The sequence below is a fragment of the Primulina eburnea genome, chromosome 16 (genome assembly GCF_022965805.1).
Source record: "Primulina eburnea isolate SZY01 chromosome 16, ASM2296580v1, whole genome shotgun sequence".
Taxonomy (NCBI): Eukaryota; Viridiplantae; Streptophyta; class Magnoliopsida; order Lamiales; family Gesneriaceae; genus Primulina; species Primulina eburnea.
Window position 1 is genome coordinate 12,857,504 of NC_133116.1, and position 20,495 is coordinate 12,877,998.

The 20,495-nt window shown below is 38.4% G+C and overlaps 2 protein-coding genes across 3 annotated transcripts; both read right to left on the reverse strand.

Moving 5' to 3' along the window:
* Positions 1–150: 150 nt before the first annotated feature.
* LOC140816047 (uncharacterized) lies at positions 151–1,582 on the reverse strand. Its single transcript, XM_073175114.1, has 3 exons — positions 1,521–1,582; positions 985–1,381; positions 151–901 (listed from the first exon to the last, which is right to left on the reverse strand). The coding sequence occupies exons 1-3, from the start codon at positions 1,580–1,582 to the stop codon at positions 317–319; spliced, it is 1,044 nt and encodes a 347-aa protein (XP_073031215.1). The 3' UTR covers positions 151–316.
* Positions 1,583–4,399: 2,817 nt separating this feature from the next.
* LOC140816583 (uncharacterized) lies at positions 4,400–8,323 on the reverse strand. 2 transcript variants are annotated; one of them, XM_073175934.1, is made up of 12 exons: positions 8,033–8,322; positions 7,650–7,751; positions 7,491–7,548; positions 7,217–7,297; positions 7,039–7,113; positions 6,703–6,950; positions 6,527–6,598; positions 5,586–5,699; positions 5,419–5,500; positions 5,277–5,323; positions 4,757–4,838; positions 4,400–4,640 (listed from the first exon to the last, which is right to left on the reverse strand). In XM_073175934.1, exons 1-12 carry the CDS (start codon positions 8,221–8,223, stop codon positions 4,545–4,547), a joined length of 1,248 nt encoding a protein of 415 aa, XP_073032035.1. In that variant the 5' UTR covers positions 8,224–8,322; the 3' UTR covers positions 4,400–4,544. The 2 variants fall into 2 exon arrangements, with proteins under 2 accessions (XP_073032035.1, XP_073032036.1); XM_073175935.1 differs by having other exon boundaries at positions 4,410–4,640; positions 7,949–8,323.
* Between the last annotated feature and the right edge of the window lie 12,172 nt (positions 8,324–20,495).

The window sequence follows — 20,495 nt, forward strand, 5'->3', positions numbered from 1 at the left end:
ATATGTGTGTTCATTTCAGAAGTTTGGTAAAAAAATTTGGTGCAAATATGTTGGGACTTTCGTAATTCCCTGCCTTAAAGATTTCACGAATGGCTAACAAGGGGAGAGGGCCAATGCATAGCTCCAAATTTCAGTATCTTTATTAATCCCTTCGGCAAACACAAGAGTCGCACAAATCAATTCAAATCAAACACATGACTCTGAAGCAGCAAGGTTGGTAACAAAGTTTGCGATGCATACAAATTCAGCAACTCCTCAAAATACAGGCAACAAAATGAAATATTACCCCAAAAGTGACACATGATAATTCATAACCTCAACCTCCTCGTAGCAACCGTCTGGCTAAGCTCAATCTGCCGCCCTCACCCAAGCGCAAGAACAGTGATAATTTTGCAGGGTTCTCCACCAATTCTTCAATAACCATAACTTTCTCGTCTTCGGTCAACTCAGGAATTGTTTCCATAACCTTTAACACATTGTCTTGGTCATTGCGCATCTTCTCATGGACGGCTTCCTTTTGTGTTGCTAATTGTTTGATGAGGTCAGTCATCGTGTCTTTGGTGATGGTTGCAAAATTATTTATGGCTTCCACTATCGCATCGTCAGCAGCATCTACAATTTTTCGTTTCTTACTCTTTGATTGCGCAGCAGATGTGGGTCGAGAGGACGGTGTGACATTTACAGAGATGGACTCATCACCTCCCTCACGAACAGAGAACAATGCGTCCAGATTCATACCTGTATCGTTAGCCACTTCAGGTGTCATGGTAAGAACCTCTTGAACTGCAGCAACAAAATGTTCAGCTTTCTCCCCGGTTGCCCGATCATTACCGAAGATTTCGCACCAATCATGGTAATATGTCCACCTTTTGTGTCTCATTGACCGTGCGTTGTGGTCTGCCTACGAATATAATATCACCTCGTAACGACATAACTTATTCTTATGCAATAACAAAAGACAGGTAATGTTGGAAAAAAACATACCTTTATCAGCGCATCCCATATTTCGTTTGAAGCTTCAATGGTCTTCTCTGTGTCGTTCCATCCGACTCCACTTTTACTCAGTAGTGTCACTAAAGATCCGTACAATTTCTTCCACACATGAACTTTAGAGTTAATATGTGGGTTCCCACGTATATTTGTGTCAGGAAATGCAACTTTCATTCGATTCTCAAGGAAAGCTAAATAGCCAGGCCGAAATCCGTTTCCGCTTTTCCAACCTTCTGCCGACGCCTCTTTCAGTGATTGTATTAGACACTCTTCTTCACGTTCACTCCAACTACGTCTTGTCTTATCAGCTTTTTTGCCTTTGCCAACAAAGCTCTCGGATGTTGCAAAACTATCCAGAACTAGGATGTTGCCACTGCCTGTAGTCCTGTACCTGGTAGTAATACACCACAATGGTTAGCCATGTCATACTAGTTCATATTACATACCATCACGGTTCGTAGTAAACAAGAACTATATAATTGGTTTGACTAAATTGTAAGCAAATGACATCAAGCATTCAAGTTACGTACAAATAAAAATCAGTAACATCAAATGTGACAAGTACTTGAATGCCAAAGTTATAACGAAACATTTACAAACAATGTAATTATTTAGGTTAGATTCATCCACATAGACATAGCAAGGTTCTCCCGCCAACTATCCCAATCATCCGACGCTTCCAAGCTAGTGATGAAATCATCTTGCATCTCAATCACTGGACTGACTACGTCATCGTTCACTTCTTCGATTGGATCGTCGGGCATCTCAGACCTGATGAAGTTATGCAACAACATACACGCCATTATGATTCTGTTCTGTGTTCTTAGTGGATAGAACGAAGGACTTCGAAGTATGGCCCATCTTTTTTTCAACAGACCGAATGCTCTCTCGATTATGTTTCGGGCTTGCGAGTGTCTCCAGTTAAATAACTCCTTAAAATTCTGTGGCCCATTTGCACGGTTTCCCCAAGCATCCCTATGATATCGTACTCGCCTGTAAGGAGTCAAGAACCCCTCTACATTGGGATATCCATTGTCACATAGGTAATAACAGCCTACAAATAAGAAATTAGTTAACAACGTTTGCGAACACTATTTTAAAAACAAGTGTACTGAATTCACAGTTAATAATAGCACGAAAAGAAGATCAGAACCTCTTGGAATTTTCAGTGTATCGTCACGAGTCACTGCATCTTTAAGAACCCTGGCATCAGCGGCAGATCCCTCCCACCCCGTAAGTGCATATATGAACTTCATGTCACGGTCGCAAACCCCAAGGACGTTGACTGCGATAGTACCTTTTCTTGTTCTATATCGTGCCTTGTCCACGGTAGGTACATGTACACTTACATACGTTCCGTCTAATGCACCAAGACATCCCTGTACAATTTAACATTAATAACTTCAATAAAATGTATCCATGAAAAAGGAGTAATGTGTGTATCTACTCTGTTTATTTTGGGACATTACCTTGAACCATTTCCAAGTTTCGTTTGTGCAAGTCTCGTCGATTGGAGATGGTTTAACAAGTAGTAAAGGATGTAGCATGAGAATGCATTGTAGCACTTGATGGAAATGGGTGCTGATTGTATGGCCACTACGTACGTAGTCATGTCCAACAACTCTATTTTTCTTGTGATGAGCCAGGACAGAGAGAAACATGCTCACCTTCTCTTCAACACGGACATATCTAGACTCGACTAGTCCTCCAACATTAGTTAGCAAATAACACAAGCGTAGAAATGCATTCCTGTTCATTCGCAAGTTCAGCACACATTGAACGTCTCCTAGCTCGATAATCCTGTGCAAATGGTTCATTTGCACGCGTATTCTTTCTGTCATGCTATAGGCCATTGTTCTGGTACGCTTGTTGCAACGTCGTTGTGCACGTAACTTCATTATATGTCGTCTCACGAGTAACATAACCAACAATGCTCGACACATTATTTGGTGCAGCAACACAAACACAGTAATGTGTGTACGCATAATGGGCAGCTAAGGAAGATACTTCAGCAAGAAATAAAATTCAACTTCGGGTTAACAATGAAATATAGAAACGGAAAAAAAAAAGGAATCACAAGTACTGAAGATACTAACTGTTGTCTAACATCTAATTTATTGTGTACGGATGAATGGTTACAAGTGGTTAACAATGAACTTTAGAACAAAAAAAAAAAAGAATCAGAAGTACTGAAAATACTAAGTGAGGTTTAAGAAATAATTTATTGTTTACAAGTGCTTGGGTAGAAAGACGTTAACACATTCTTCCAACAGTGTGAAACTTGCATTACGATCAGCTTTAATTTAATGCCCAAAACAAAAGCTTGAAAATATTACTTAGAATTCCAGTACTCAGAAATTCGACATTGTAGTAAGTAAAAAAACAAGAGATGTTTACTCCGCTTTGGTCTTAATGTGCGATGTTGTTATGTAAATGAGATGGAGAAGATGCTTTACAGAATATAAACGTTACAAAACATAAATACAAGTAGTACAGGCAAACAAATACAGTACAAACACTGAACAACGCAAAATTGCAATCAACGATTGGAAACCACAAAGGAGACAACCAACATCGTTTTTCCGAAAGCAGGATAATTAAAGAGATGTCGTTTACCAAGACCGTCACAGCCTCCTCACAACTGTCGAACTTCGCAGGAGACACCAGCAAATTTGAACCTACAAAAACTTAATTTCGAACACAGCTTACAAAACGTAAGCGATGAGAGAGGTCGTGGAAGAAATGTTTACCTGATTTCTGAGGTGTCCACAGCACACAACGAAAACCTAGCACATCGTTTCTGTTAATAGTACGATGTCCTCAAGATGAAGGATGAATTATTGTTGGGGCTTTCGAGGGTAATTTGGGGAAATGCCGCTTTGATAGGGACAAGGATTAATAATCTGGGCCTGATGTGAGGGTTTATTTTAACCCACTTTGTATAGCCTTATCCATTGGAGAAGACATTAGGTGGGTTTAGTAAAAAATACACCAAACAATTGACTAAAGTAAAAAAATCACCTTAATCCTAATGAATCCACCGTACCAAACTAAGCGTCAATGTTTTGATAATCTCTCGTCTGATGTTGATACTGTTTGTTTTAAAAAATAATAAACTGGAAAAATTTATAAAAATGGAGGAAAACATCACAATTTATTTCTATCATTGCTTAAAACATTAGAATTTTTTTTAAAATGTAAACCATTAGAAGTTGAGTGAGTCTTATGTGAGACCATCTCACGGATCATAATCTGTGAGACGGGTCAACCCTATCCATATTCACAATAAAAAATTATACTCTTAGCATAAAAAATAATACTTTTTCATTGGTGACCCAAATAAGAGATCCGTCTCACAAATACGATCCGTGAGACCGTCTCACACAAGTTTTTGCCTTAGAAGTTTGTTACACAGAAAGTCCGGAAGCTGTATTTCATCTCTCAATTCATAGGACTTTCCATATTATTGTAGACAATTTTTTAAAGAGTTGCCTACATTGTAGATAACATATACTCTATTTTTCCAAAAATGAAAATACAATGAGAAGTAATGTTCAAACAATCCCCTGAACAAGAGCACCAGTGATCAATCTGTGGTTCAACACAGCCTCTGCAATCGGCCTCTGTCGAAAGTCTTGATTTAGCATGGCCTGCACCAATTTATAGACTGAAAAACATGAGCGACCGCTAGGATTTCAAAATAAACGCCTAATGATTCTAGCAATAGTAATATCTTCCATGTATTCAGAAGAACAGTAAAATGAACCTGAAGCAACTCCCAACCAGCGTGGTCATCGAGATCTAGAAATTTAACAGCTTCAACCAAGCGGTCATCGGCTAGACAATATCTGTGAAAGAGCAAGCAAACAAGCCTTGATGCAACCAAGGAGAAGTGTCCAGAACTTGAATATGTGGAGAGAAATATGATAATGTGGTGGATTTTGAAAGCAAGAAGAATCAGCAGGCTTTTGATTCTATTTCATTCCGGGGTTGGTCCTAGTTTCATTTTCCAGTGAAAAAAGCTATTACGAAGATTGAGTTGGACTGAAGGTGCACTTGTAAGTTCAAAAGGCCACATTACTCGAGACAGGTATATGAAAGAAATTGTAGTCCTCACAAATATAAAATTTCAGGTTTTAAGTCTGCGTGTTCTTCGTGAACTCAAAACACCATGATAAAGTGGAAGATGGTCCACATTCAGAAAGACTGAACATTGTAGTCATAGATATTTGTGATTTCACATGTCATTGCCAAATGTCAAGGCAAACAACATGTGCACAACTTACTCTCTCATAGCTTCAATATCAAGTCGGAATGTGTTCTCTAAAAGCCTCTGCAAATTTATTGCATGAATTATTAAAACAGCAACAAAAAATCCAGTTGTTGAATTTAGAAAGAACATGAACTTAAAATGCATGCATGACTTACTCGCAAGGAAAGGCTGTCCATGACTCCTGTTTCACAAAATGGAACAAAAGCTAAGTACGCAAAAAGAAGCCCTGCTTCGTATCTGTAAAGAGCCAAAAATGTATCAGAGTCTAGATAAATCTTTCAGAAAAAAATAGCTTGTCCCCTGTATTTGGAGAATAAGGTACATGTCATCTGCTATTCCAAAGGCTCGCTTCTCCAAAGGTGTGAAAGCAGCAGCAGCAGTTGCCCTTCTCCATAGTCCTTCAGATAGCATCGAACGTTCAGCAAGCTCCGAATACCTAGAAAGTAACAATTTTCCCCTCTTAGAACTAGGTTAAGCCAAATTATAGGCCATCTGAACGACTACAAATTATTAGAATAGGGATCCTCCTATCTCTGTATAATTTCTGGGCTCAAGATCCTTAAAGAGAGAAATAATCTCCAATCCTTTGATCTGGAACTTCCTCATTAATGCTAATGTGTTTATTGTGCCAGGTCAAGAATGTAACATTCTGGCCTTGGCAGGTGAGGCCGACCTAATCTTATGGTTTTGGGACAAGATGACAGTGACTAACATGTAGTAAATCCCACCATGGTCACATGTTGTAACATTCTCCATCCAAAACATTTTGTTTCCAAGCTTTTCTGTTGGCACCCTCTCCAAGTCTTACGACAAATTAGGCAAACAAGCATATGATTTAATTCATGCATTCATATTCACAAGTGCCGTATCGGTCCTCACTCGAGTTTCATGTTGCAGAACCGTATTAGGTGGCTATCACTTCTATAGGTGGAATTGAATTCCGAGACATATAAAATGATAATAGACTTATATTTTGCCTCAAGTGCAGGTGCTGAATACTAAAAAGAGACTAAATTCCAAGGCTTGTGAGAATTTACAATTTCAAGCCAGTACCAATTATGCACAAATCCGCATTATATGTTAAGCTATTGTGATGGCTAATTAGGTATAAATATTGGGGAAAAACTATTTCTCTCCTCCGAAAAATCCCACAGAAACAAGGTGACTAATCCAGTTAGTTCTAAGTAAAAAGGACTGAAATTCTGGCTAAGATCAACAGGCATACAATGTGTGCTTAACTTAATAATCTATATTAATGCATACCTTATATCAACTGAAAAGGCAAGATCTCGAAGCTGTGGAACTAGATAAGTAGCTTCTTTCTCAACCATTGTACTACCATTTGCAAAACAGACAGCTACATAATGTTCAGATGAGAAGAAAGATAAATTCTGGAAAGAACAAAAAATAGCAGTTCAACTGAAATATTGGATCTATACTTGACAACAACAGAAACAGGTCCAAGACTTTGGTGCAATCTGTCACGGTCGTGCATGTAAGCCAGGCCTCTCATAGCACCCTGAAGAAGTTTAGCAACATACTTCCTTCTACGCTTGAATATTTCATCTTTCGCGTAAGGGTTCCAAGAATTTTGATCTCCATGTTCGCGAGCCTTGGACAACTTCTCACTCGTGACTTTTGCATAGTCAGCAGCAGTGTACTTTCCATCATTCCGGAAAGCAAGCCACTGTCGAAAATATGGGATATATAAGGTTTCTACAAATATAAGCACGAAAAAACAGTTCATCAGGCAGCTGAATATCAGGGATAGACACCTGTTCACCAGTTTTTGTCTCAAACCCTCCCAGAAGCATCAGGATATTCTGGCAGACTATGGCATTAGAACTGCCCTGCATGCAAGTATACATAAAGTAGTTAAAGGAAGGTCCATAGAGTTTAAATTCATCAGAGAGTGGGATTCAGATCAATGTTTAAACTAGAACCAAAAATTACTTGTAGGGAGGCATGGGCACTCAGCTCATTGGCAGCCATCAAGTCAGACTCGATTCCACCAACTTGTTTTCCAGGATATACCTTCATGACATCATCGTGTCAGCTTGGTCCGAGAAATTAGAGGAAACAGTACCTAGAATCTATAGCGTGACAGTGCAATTTTGCAAGAATTTTTCGTTGAGCTCACACTCCCATATGGCATCATATTCCAAAATATTAACAGGGAAGCATGGCCTAAATACTGATGTCAATATTTAGTGAATAAACAAATCACCTTAAAAATAACAGGAGTTCGTCTAAGCGGACCTTGAACTATTCTTCCTTCATAAAGCCTGCAAATAGCTGTCACATGCTCTATAAGCGGCAAGCATTTTGTTAAATCACATTCATGTTCATGCAGAAGAAACACAAAATAAAAAACTATCGTCAGCACCTGATCTTCACATCCCCTTCCCCAATATCTTGAACTCGCAATTTTCCCGCATCAGGGGCAGAAAATTCCAGGTTCATCGGGGATTGCAAACCACCCGAGTAACTGATTATGAGGAAAACTCTTGAGTAAATGCTTCAAAAAGTACATATATTCATTTCTAATCAATCTGATCACTTTTCAACAGTACCGAATAATTTTAAAAATGTTGTTGATTTATGTGTACCGATACAGTAGTGGTAACAATTGACGATAACAACAGCAAAAATGATTAGGAAAACAGGATGAATCAGTTGACAAACCTGGTTACATTAAGGAATCCATAGATTGGCTGACGATAACAACAGCAAAAATGATTAGGAAAAAGGATGAATCAGTTGAAAAACCTGGTTACATTAAGGAATCCATAGCTGCCAATCAACCTTCCAACCTCGAAAGAATCAGGATTCGTGATCAGGCTGGCATTACAGCATCTCGAAACCATCGGGCGACGGTTCTTCGGGGCCGAATTGGGGCTCAGTCCTCCTCCTCTAAAGAAGGAAACACTAGAATAAACACCGGACGCTGATACAACCATTTCTCTCTTCAGGGAGACCAACTGAGTATGGCGCCACTGAAATGAAGGATATGGTGGTAACGTGGTTGGTTCCAAAAGGAAGGCCAATTACTTGATATTGATCTAAGTTAATATAACTCAGGAAAGTGTGCTAATAACTACTCAGGAAAGTGTGCTAATAACTCTTTGGAAGAGGTATTTTATTTGACCATTTATGTTTTCATGTGTGTTGATTATTGTAATGTCCGAAATTTAATTATTGTAATTAGAATTGAGGTTATAGGAACTCAAATGAAGAAGTAGGGCATCGTTACATTTTACACCAAGATGTTGGGCCGAACATCTGGCGCCTCAGCGGTAAATTATGACCGCCCGAGCGCTAGTGTTCAACATGAAGAGGAATCGGCAGAAAGTATTGCGCCCGAGCGGTAATTTTTGACCGCCCGAGCGCCAGGAGATGTTCAATTGAACATCTTGACAGAACATGCCGCGCCCGAGCGGTAATTTACGACCACCCGAGCGCCGCCTGGAAATCATGGAAAATGAGCCACGTTTCTTTACATGCACGTTTGATATATATTAAGTCATCTTTCCTCATAATCAGAAAAGAAACAAGCGAGAGTTCCCTGGAAATTCTTTAAACATCTTGCATCATAGAATTGAGGTTTTGCAAGATCCAGCTACCCGGTTTTAAATCCGATTTCAGTATCGTGTTTTTACCAACAAGAGCTTCGACAGGACGTAAGTATTACTATGTTTTGAAATGGTTTGGAAATATGTTATTGTTAGAATTGAATAGAATTCATATATGTTGTTCTCGAAATATTAGACATCGTAGAATCGAAACCGGATTGAAGAATAGATACTGTACGGAATTATTATGATTTTTAGAAAGAATTGATTGAGAGTTGATATCAGACTTGTATCGTTCCTGATTACGAATGGAGATTTGACTATTGTTATGTGTTCTGGATATACTGACCAGTATATAAACGAAGTCAGATCGAAGAACAGATTGGGTATGGAATTGTTATGAATTTTTGATTATATGGACTGAAACCCGAACAGATTTAGATTATTGATTGATTACATATTGTATCGGATATGGGTTATGATTTGTAATTGATATTTGTAGATATGGTATTTACGGGGATATTGAGATTGTGCCGTTATGTCGATGATTTGAATTAAATTCAGATTAATCAGATTCAGTAGTGACTTCGATTATATTGTGATATCGTCAATATGGATTAGATTGTGTCTTGATTCAATATTGATCAGATTATGTTTTGATTTGTGTATTGATCAGAACAGGCTTTGAGTTAAGTGGTATATTGACACGGTCTATGTGATACTGTTATTTCAGATTTGATATGGACAGACTCAACTTCGTCAGACCGTGAAGATAAAGGTATAAATCAATGTTGAGTTGGGATTGCACAACTCGAGTGAGGTTTGACTCGAGTTTTCCTAAATCACATACTTTATAGTATTGCATGGATATTTGCAATAGATGTATTAAAATGCTTGTTTTCTTGATTGATAGATACCAGGTATTAGACGAGTGATCTTGTGACAGAAGTGCCTGATAGTGGCGGGATCGCCACGGGCACATTGCACGATGTCACAAGATAGTGTCGTACTCTTGTGACAGAAGCGCCTGATAGTGGCGGGATCGCTACGGGCACATTGCACGATGTCACAAGATAGGATATTGGCGATAGGGTCATAGTCCATGACGGTTAGATCAGGACACTAGATGTTTAGTTATATCGACGTGGATAGAACTGGAGTCTTTTCTATTACTGTTGGTCGATATAGGAATACCCACATCTGGAAACCGAGATCCCTAGACTAGGATGGAGTCTAGTCTGAGTCGTGGAGTCACGAGTACGATTGAGCGTCTATATTGAATCATGTTGGTTATGTTCCTGAATATGGTACATGTTGATTTATGTTCCTGATGATGATACATGTTTAGAATAGGATTTATTCTGGATATGGATTTATAATATGATTTGGATACATGTTATGAATGTCTGTTATATGCGTTTATATTGATTATATTATTGCATGTATATATGATTTATACTGAGAATGTAATTCTCACCGGAGTTATCCGGCTGTTGTCTTGTTTGTATGTGTGCATGGCAACAGGTGGGATAAGATCAGGGTCAGGAAGAGAACGAGGCTGGACTAGATAGCGTGGAGATTCGGGCTTCGAAGCAACTTAGGATTCAGCACTGACATATAGCTGAACCTAGTGAACTCTTGTAGATAACACAAGATTTGTATGTTTATGTTTAATACGTAATTTGAAGTAAATTACATTACGTTTCCGCTTTTATTTTAAAAAAAAATTTAGACTTGTTTATTATAATTTATTAAATAATTCCTAAGAATGATTAAAATTGGAATTAGCGTCCGCGTCCCCACAACAGGTGGTATCAGAGCATTAGGTTCCAGAACAATAGGTTCTAGAACTGTTGGTACTTTTGACCGATATAGAAGCTAGTGAGCGGGGTAGAATGAGTTTTCTTTCCTTGCATGTGAGTGCTAGCATGTGATTTATTATAATGTTGAATTACATTGTGTATGCTAGCATGATATTATGTTTTACTGCTTTTAAATACATGTTACCTGAATATCTGAGTTGATTTGGTAATGTGTATTATTTGAGATTGGATTAGGTAAGCTGATCGGAATTGGGATTGAGACGGATTTGTCTCATGTTACCGCTAACATCTGTGATTATCAGATATACTGTAATGCCCGAGATTTGAGTTTGATGCTTTTGAATTGTTTTATATTATGAATAAAGCGATGGAAGAACAGACGTGGAGAAGCGACGTTGCAAATTGAGTTTTTGGCAAAAAGGCCTACACCCGCGCTACCATTATGGACCACTCCCGCGGTGAGTGGGCAGTAGGGGTACCATTTTGACTAAAGAACCAGCGCACCCACGCTACGAGTGTTACCGCACCCGCGACGTCGACAGCAAACCCGCGGTGCAACACACAGCGTACCCGCGGTCGCTTATTCTGGAAAATGGGATGGGATGCCGTGAGCTGAGCGTACCCGCGGTGCAAAGGTGAGCGCACCTACGGTGCTACGTGCTGCATGAAAAATAAGCCACATGTTTTACATGCAGTTGAGATATATATATATATATATATATATATATATATGTGTGTGTGTGTGTGTGTGTGTGTGTGTGTGTGTGTGTGTGTGTGACCATTTCGGTTTCCTTCAGAAAGATAGCAGGAACGAAGCAAATTCAGAAGAAATCCTTGAAACTTCATCGTATGTTAGATTCTTGATTTTACAAGATCCGTTAATCAGAATTTGAATCCGAACGCAGAATTGTGCTCCTCTCTTTGATAGATTCGCAAGGACGTAAGTTTTATTACGTTTTAAGATGATTTGAAATTATGATGTTGATAGAATTGAATATGATTCATATATGTTGTTCTCGAGACAGTAGACATCTTATAATCGAAACCGGACTGAAGAACAGATGCTGTATGGAATTATTATGATTTTCAGAAGATATTGATTGAGATTGATATCAGATTGGTATTGTTACTGATTATCAATTGAGGGTTGATTATTATCATATGTTCTGGATATCCTGATCAGTATATATTTGTTGGAAATCTTATTCCGGAGTTTGACAAATTAACCAACTGAACCAAGTAACTGAATCAAGCAACTGATTTACGCATCGAAGTTACTAATTGGTTACGTAACTGATCATTCAGATACTATTTAAGCGCCTCAACCATCAATCAGTAAAGTGTGTTCCTAACTGAACACGTCATCAATTGATTGCAACAACCGACATATAGTACAGTCTAACTGCAACAGTAGTAGTGGAACGCCGCATATCAGAAAGTTGCAGTGTACGATCTGTCAGAGAATATCGACGTGGCAAACAACGGCTGTTATTCAAATAAATGTTACCGTTGAAACAGAAGCCTATAAATAGTCGAAGAGAGCAGCTGAAGAACTACCGAATTTCTGAACTACTCATTTTACTTGCTGTTACTCTGCGAAAATATTCTCTCAACTTCAAATCAAAGCTCAAGCTTATCAGTTTTATCAGTAGCATTCAGGCTACGTTTTGAGCTAGAAAAAAACACTTTGTAATCTTTGATAAATTGTACAAGTTGTGCTAAGATCAGTTGTGATCTGTAAAAGAGTTGTTAACTAAGAGTTTCAGTTTTGGCAATAGATAAGTCCAAACTGAAGTGGGTCAGTACACGTTACTGTATTTGATCAAAGTCTTTTAGTGTATATCCTATCTTTGTGATAGAAGGGGTGACGTAGGAGTTATTCAAGTCTCCGAACATCCAGAAACATTTCCTGTGTTATTTACTTTCAGTTATTCATTCTATCTTTCAGTCAGTTAGTTTTCCGCAACTGTTTTATTCAGTTTAACTGATTGATATCGACCGACGAGATACTTGAGTCAGTTTGTAACAAAACTGAACCCAACCTTTCGAAGAAGTTTTAATCTAGCAAGTGTTTATTCAACCCCCCCCCCTTCTAAACACTTTCACCTTGAGTTAACCGATCCTATCAAGTGGTATCAGAGCGAAGTTTATCTTGTCTTAGAACATATTCTCTCAACTGATTCAGTATGTCTTCTTTCAACAAAATTCCTATGTTTTCCAGGGAAGACTTTGACGACTGGAAAATCAGAATGCAGGCTCATTTAGCTGCACAAGATGATGATATGTGGTACGTCATAACTGACGGGCCAATGAAAATTCTGAAAGCAAACACAGCAGTTGCCATCACCGAAGGGGCACCTCATAGAATCGAAAAACCCAGAGATGAGTGGACTGCTGAAGATAAAAGAAAAGCAAACCTTGACAATGTAGCCAAGGACATACTGTATAAAACACTGGACAAGATAACGTTCAGTAAGATCAAGATGTGCAAGACAGGAAAAGAGATATGGGAAAAGCTGATTCAGTTATGCGAGAGAAATGAGCAAACAAAGGAAAACAATTTTTCTGTTGCTGTACAGAAGTTTGACAACATCAAAATGAAAGCTGGAGAATCAATGCTTGAATATGATGAAAGAACCAGTGGAATCATAAATGAACTGAATGCACTTGGAAAAGTGTATACAAATAAAGAAGTGGCTCTCAAGATTATCAGAGGACTTCCCAGGGAATGGGATGTCAAGACAATGGCCATGAGGGAATCAAAAGACTTGAACAAAGTTGAAATTCATGATTTGTTTGCTGATCTAAAAGCTTATGAGTTTGAGTTACAAACTCGAGGAGAAGCAGAACCATCAACACCTTCATCAACTACTGCTCTAACTGCTATAAGAACAGAACCAACTGGCTCAGTTGAAAAAGCTGCAGATCAATTGAGCAATGATGCTATGTCATTGTTTATCAGAAAGTTTGGTAGATTCACGTGGAAGAATCAGGGAAATTTTCAGAAGAGCTACCAAAGAAATAACTCCAGAGAAGATTCAAACGCTTGCTATAACTGTGGAAAGCCAGGACATTTCATTACTGACTGCCCAAAACCAAAGAAGGACAGTCAAGTCTCAACTGAACGGAAAAAGAAATCATATGAGCACAAAAGGAGACCTAAGGATGAAAGGAAAACCTATAAAAAGAAGCATGAAGTGCTAGTAGCTGAAGAAAGCAAAGCCAAATGGGCAGAGACTGACAGTGATGAGTCAGAAGCAGAAACTTCATACAGTTCTAGTGAAGAAGAGGAAGAAGTCAAGTGTCTGATGGCTGATGAGACAGAAGATCAATCAGACAATCAGCAGGTATTCGACTTTAGCTCAACTGATTTCACTAGAGAAGAGCTTATTTCGACTCTTCATGACATGGTCAGCGAGTATCAAAAGCTTGCTCTATCATTTGATAAAGCCAGAGCAAAGCAAGATGATCCCTTGGACAACAATACTAAAACTGATCAGTCAGTTGATATGTTGAGTCTAAAAAGGGAAATTGCTGAGCTCAATGCTGAAAAGAGCATGAATCAATTGTTGATTCAAAAATTGATATTTGAAAATGCAAAGCACAACGAGCTCATTCAGGCTTGGAATAAATCTTCAGCAGCTCTAACTGATATTCAAAATTCGCAAAAATCAGTTGCTGACAAGACTGGACTAGGATTCAGTAGTCAAAGTGAGATGTCTTCCAATGATACTCAGCCACAACTGAATATGGGCAAAGGAAAATTCATTCGCTTTGTCAAATCAGTCGTGGAACAAGAACAGCTTGAACCAAGTAAACTGATTGAACCGCCCATTGAGAACAAGAACAAGGCAAATAGATATGGTATTGGATATAGTCCAAACGTTTCAACTGACTCTCGTGGTCAAACATCGAAAAGAATTTCAAAACGATTTTCAAATGAATACTCCAACTACTATAACTGTAAGCCTGTTCAGAAACGATATCGGCCGAACAATCAGTTGGGAAAGACAAAATCACATATTGTTTCACCTATGCATCACACACAAAGCACACACAAAACGAGAAGGACCATATGGAATACAGCAACTGGACGGTCAGTCAGACTGATCCAAGTTTGGATTCCTAAAGGACTAATCAACTTTGGACCCAAATAAACAAAGGGTACCACAATCTTATTTTGTATTTGACTGCAGGTAACAGGTACAAGCACTGGATCTATATGGTATCTAGACAGTGGATGTTCACGCCACATGACAGGAGATTCAAGGTTATTATCTCAACTAGTCAAATATACTGGACCAAAGATTAGTTTTGGAGACAACTCGAAAGGTACAACTGTGGGTAAGGGTAAGCTTATCCATGGTAATTTTGTCATTAATAATGTTTTATTAGTTGAAAATCTCCAGTATAATCTGATAAGCATCAGTCAGTTATGCAATAATGGATTTTCAGTTCAATTTGACAAACTCATTTGCTCAGTCAAAAACTCAACTGATGAGATCATTCTAACTGGCAAAAGATGTGGAAACACATACAAAGTCAGCTGGAATGATCAACCCTATGCACCAGTGTGTCTTATTGCTTCAAAATCTTCGAAAAACTGGTTATGGCATAAGAAGTTAAACCACTTGAATTTCAAATCCATTGCATATTTGAGTAAACATGATCTTGTTACTGGGCTGCCCAAAATGGATTTTACAAAAAACAAAATTTGCTCAGCATGTCAGTTTGGCAAACAAATCAAATCTTCTTTTAAGTACAAGGGTCGTAAATCTTCTTCCCGTTGCTTAGAGCTGTTACATATGGATCTCTTTGGTCCAATACCGGTGATGAGCTTAGGGGGAATGAAATACACCTTGGTGGTTGTAGATGATTTTTCTAGATTCACTTGGGTCATTTTTCTCAAGACCAAAGACCAAACTGCTGCTCAACTGATCAAGCTTTTCAAAAGATTATCAAATGAAAAATCAGTTGGAATTGACAGAATCAGATCCAATCGAGGAACTGAATTCATCAATCAAATTCTTTCAAATTATTTAGAGAATACTGGAATCAAACATGAACTCTCAGCAGCAAGAACTCCTCAGCAAAATGGTGTAGCTGAAAGGAGAAATCGAACACTTAAGGAAGCTGCTAGAACAATGCTTGCTGATTCTAGTATCTCTCAAAGGTTTTGGGCAGAAGCAGTGAACACTGCGTGTTACACTCAAAACAGATCAATGATTAATAAGAATCATTTGAAAACACCGTATGAGATCTGGCATGGAAGAAAAAGTGTGGTTTCTTATTTTAAAATATTCGGCTGCAGATGTTTTATACTTGACAATGGTAAAACTCATTTAAAAGCTTTTGATGCTAAATCTGCAGAAGGAATATTTCTCGGTTATTCATCAGTAAGTAAAGCTTACAGAGTCTTCAACAAAAACACTTTAAATGTTGAAGAATCCATTCATGTTGTTTTTTGATGAAACTGTACTAACTGATAAGCCAACTGATACAGTTGAGCTAGCTGACAGATTTACAGATATCAGTTTGGAAGATGATGATGAAGAAAATATTCATATGAATCAAAGCAATCTCCAAACACCTGAACCTGAGATATTAGATCAGGCTGTTGAATTGGAAGCTAATCAGTTAGTAGAACAAACAAATGAGATTCAGTTGCCAACTGAAACAGCTCCAACTGAAACTGAAACCAATCAGTTACCTACTGAAGCAGTTACCAATTTGGAATCAACAAATGTTGAACTCAGATGGAAGAAATCACATCCTCCAGAATTGGTGATAGGTAATCCATCTGATCCGGTAAGAACGAGAAATCAAATGCTTAACTTATTCATTCATTCAGCTTTTGTATCTCAACTGGAACCAAAGAAAACTGATGAAGCTCTTGCTGATCCTAACTGGATAAATGCTATGCAAGAAGAGCTAAATCAGTTTATCCATAATAATGTCTGGAACTTAGTTCCAAGACCAATGTCAAAAACTGTTATAGGTACAAAATGGGTATACAGGAACAAACTGAACGAGGATGGTTCAGTTGTGCGCAACAAAGCAAGGCTAGTTGCACAAGGATACAGGCAGGAAGAAGGAATTGATTATGATGAGACATATGCACCAGTTGCAAGACTGGAAGCAATAAGAATATTCCTGGCCTATGCATCATTCAAAAATTTCAAAGTGTACCAGATGGATGTTAAAAGCGCATTTCTGAATGGACAGTTGCAGGAAGAAGTCTTTGTTGAACAACCTCCAGGTTTTGTTAATCATCACCTTCCTGATCATGTCTATCATTTGAACAAAGCCTTATATGGTCTTAAACAAGCTCCAAGAGCTTGGTACGAAACTCTTTCAAAATTTCTAACTGATCATGATTTTTCTGATGGATCAGTTGATAAGACGTTGTTCAAATTTTCTAAGAATGATCATATCTTACTTGTTCAAATTTATGTTGATGATATCATATTTGGGTCAACTAACCCCAAATTATGTGAGAAATTCGCTAAGTTGATGCAGGAAAAATTCGAAATGAGCATGATGGGTGAACTGACATTCTTTCTTGGATTACAAGTGAAACAATTGGATTCAGGCACCTTCATCAGTCAAACAAAATATACAAAGAAATTGCTAAAGAAATTTGGCATGGAATCGTGTTCAGCTGCAAGCACTCCCATGAGCTCATCAGTTAAACTAGACACTGATCAAGGGGGAATATCAGTTGAGACGACGCTTTACAGAGGTTTAATAGGAATCTACGCATCTTCAGAAATGGCGAATCAAACACCAGCATACATAATGAATGCAATGGCGATAAATTTTGGATCCATTCTATCCTTTGGGGACACTGAAGTAAAGAAAGTATTTCAGAAACTAGATACAGCTGGATTGAAGAAATTCTTGGGCCAATATTCTCAGGAAATATACGTAAAGGAGATTCAAGAATTCTATTCTTCTGGGCAAATCAATGATGCTGGAGAAATTGTTTCAATAATCAACAACCAACAACTGATCATATCCGAGGATTCATTCGGAGAAGCCTTTCTACTGCCATCTGATGGCATGACACTTCTATCAGAGGTAAAAACATCAGACATAGAGGAAATGCAAACTAAACTGTCAACTGATGGGCAGAAGATTAAAGTCTCAGACCCAAAGAAGGAACTCAAGCAAGAGGTACAGTTGTTAGCAGATGTTGTTGCAAAGGGTCTTCTCGCTAAAGCAGGTTCTTTCGCTGCTTTGACCCTCGAGAAATTTCAAGCCATGGCGATCATCATGACGGAACGGAAGTTTAACTGGAAACATATTCTGTTTACAATTTTGAAGAATATGTTTGTCTCACCGAAACAGTCTAAAGGATTTGCTGTGCAGATCAGTTATTTGATGAAAGTCAAAAGTTTGGTGGGTAATGATTCTGAGACAACGGCAAAGTTCAAGGTCTTTAATGCCAAAAACACCCAGCCCATCAAAATCAAATTGGATATCTCCCCTGTTAACTTTATTGCAGTAAAGAAGGAGATAGGAGATCAACAGACTGCTCCAAAATCAGTTAAGCAGGCCAAGTCTTTGGCTCAATCGAAATCAGTTAAGAGAAAACTGATAATAACTGAATCTGAGTCCGAGGAAACTCCTTTCCCTACAATATCAAAGAAACCAAGGACTCGTAAGTCCAAACCAGCAAAATTTCAGGTCAATATTCTAGCTGAAAAGGCTCCCTCTTCCAGTACTCAAAAGCCCATTGAAGCAGTGCCCTTAAAAGTGGTTATTCCGGGCCAAACTGAAAAATCAGTCTTGATCAAAGCTCCTCTGACTAAGGTCAAGACCCCTGCTGTATTAGCCCAGGCTAGGCCAAAGGGTATTTCAATTATTGAAAGGGTTGAAACAACGAATACTGGACTTGATATTCCTCATATATTAAGTTCAGACAAGGGAAAAGAGAAGCTGATTGAAGAACCCAGACCCACCAACTCCATTCAAACTCACATTGATCTTGTATGGGAACAAGTCAATGATTTTGCTGCTACACAACTTGTGGCATATGATAGCTGGACAGCCTTCAGGACAGAAGTTTTTGCTAAACAACTGAAGAAAAAGTCCCAACTGGACAAATTTATTAAGTTGGAAAACATCGTTCTCAAAACTGTCAAGGCAGCTACAATTGTCCAGGCTCTGCATCGCAGAAATTATTTCTTTGATCAAGTAAGGGCCAAGAAGTTGGCTCAGATTTTGGAATCTCTGAAAACGAACTACACTCCCACTGATCCAACTGCTTATTCCGATAGAGCCGTGATCACTCAGCTGGATACTGATCTAATCGGAATTCAATCACAAATCAAATTTTGGGAATTAGATCAGGAATTGGTATTTCACAAAGGCACGTCTGCTGATAATGACAGCAATACAGAGATGGTGACTGCGGAACCACAGCAGCAAACTATAAACACTGAACAAGTTTTTCCTTCAACTGAACTGCCAGTTCAGACTTCACCAACTGCTGAAAAACAACTATACTCTGAGGCTGATCTCTCTTTTGCCACCATCGATGAAATAATCCAGACAGTATTGCAAGAATCTCCGAAGGATGCTCTTAGAACTGATTCAGTTGATCACTCCGTTGATCACTCTATTCCACAAGATTCTACATTAGCTCAGCTAGATGTATCTGCTGAGAAGTTGTCTCCAACTGAAGTGCCAGTGACCGAAACTGATCAATCTAAAGAGGTACCAGTTGTAGAGACCACTGGATCGCCTACTCTTCACATTCTCTCTTCACCTCATTCAGTACAGGCAGAGATTGTTACAACTGATGTCAACATTTCTCATGAGATGGACAAGACTGATAAATCGTTGATCATTTTTGATCAAACTACAAAAGGATCAGATTTCTCTCATCCTCCAGAAGTCTCAGACATGGATCTAGTTCTTAAAGAGATCCAAAATATGCAGAATAACATGAACACAATGGTGACAGCAATGACGAATATGCAAAACACTCAGCTGTCCCACACCTTGAAACAAGATCAGTCTCATGAATTCACTAAAGAGCAATTGACTGTAATACAGGCGGACATTCGTTTATTAACTACAGCAGTCCTCGAAGTTCAAAAATTCAAAGGAATAGCTGCTTGTATTACTACTTCTCAGAAGTCTTCTAACAGTAAAGTTGATGAAGTTCAGACACTTATGTCCAGGAAAATGGATGCGCTACAGCTGCTCATCCAGACTTCAATCGAAAATTTTTCTACCTCCATCTCCGTTCTATCAAATCACGTGCAGAAATTATCAGTTCAAGTAGCCCTGTTTGACAAAAAGGGGGAAGAACTGAAAGAGCTAATCAAGGATGAACTGAAAGAACTACTGAAGAAACAGAGAGAAGCCTAAATCTCTTGTTTATTGTATGATTCAGTTGACTAGTGAATATTTTATCTGAAATGAGAATCTATTCAGTTTATGTTATCTACAATGGAGTCAGTTACTATTTCCTATGTTACTAAGTTTTGTCAAACACCATAAAGGGGGAAATTGTTGGAAATCTTATTCCGGAGTTTGACAAATTAACCAACTGAACCAAGTAACTGAATCAAGCAACTGATTTACGCATCGAAGTTACTAACTGGTTACGTAACTGATCATTCAGCTACTATTTAAGCGCCTCAACCATCAATCAGTAAAGTGTGTTCCTAACTGAACACGTCATCAATTGATTGCAACAACCGACATATAGTACAGTCTAACTGCAACAGTAGTAGTGGAACGCCGCATATCAGAAAGTTGCAGTGTACGATCTGTCAGAGAATATCGACGTGGCAAACAACGGCTGTTATTCAAATAAATGTT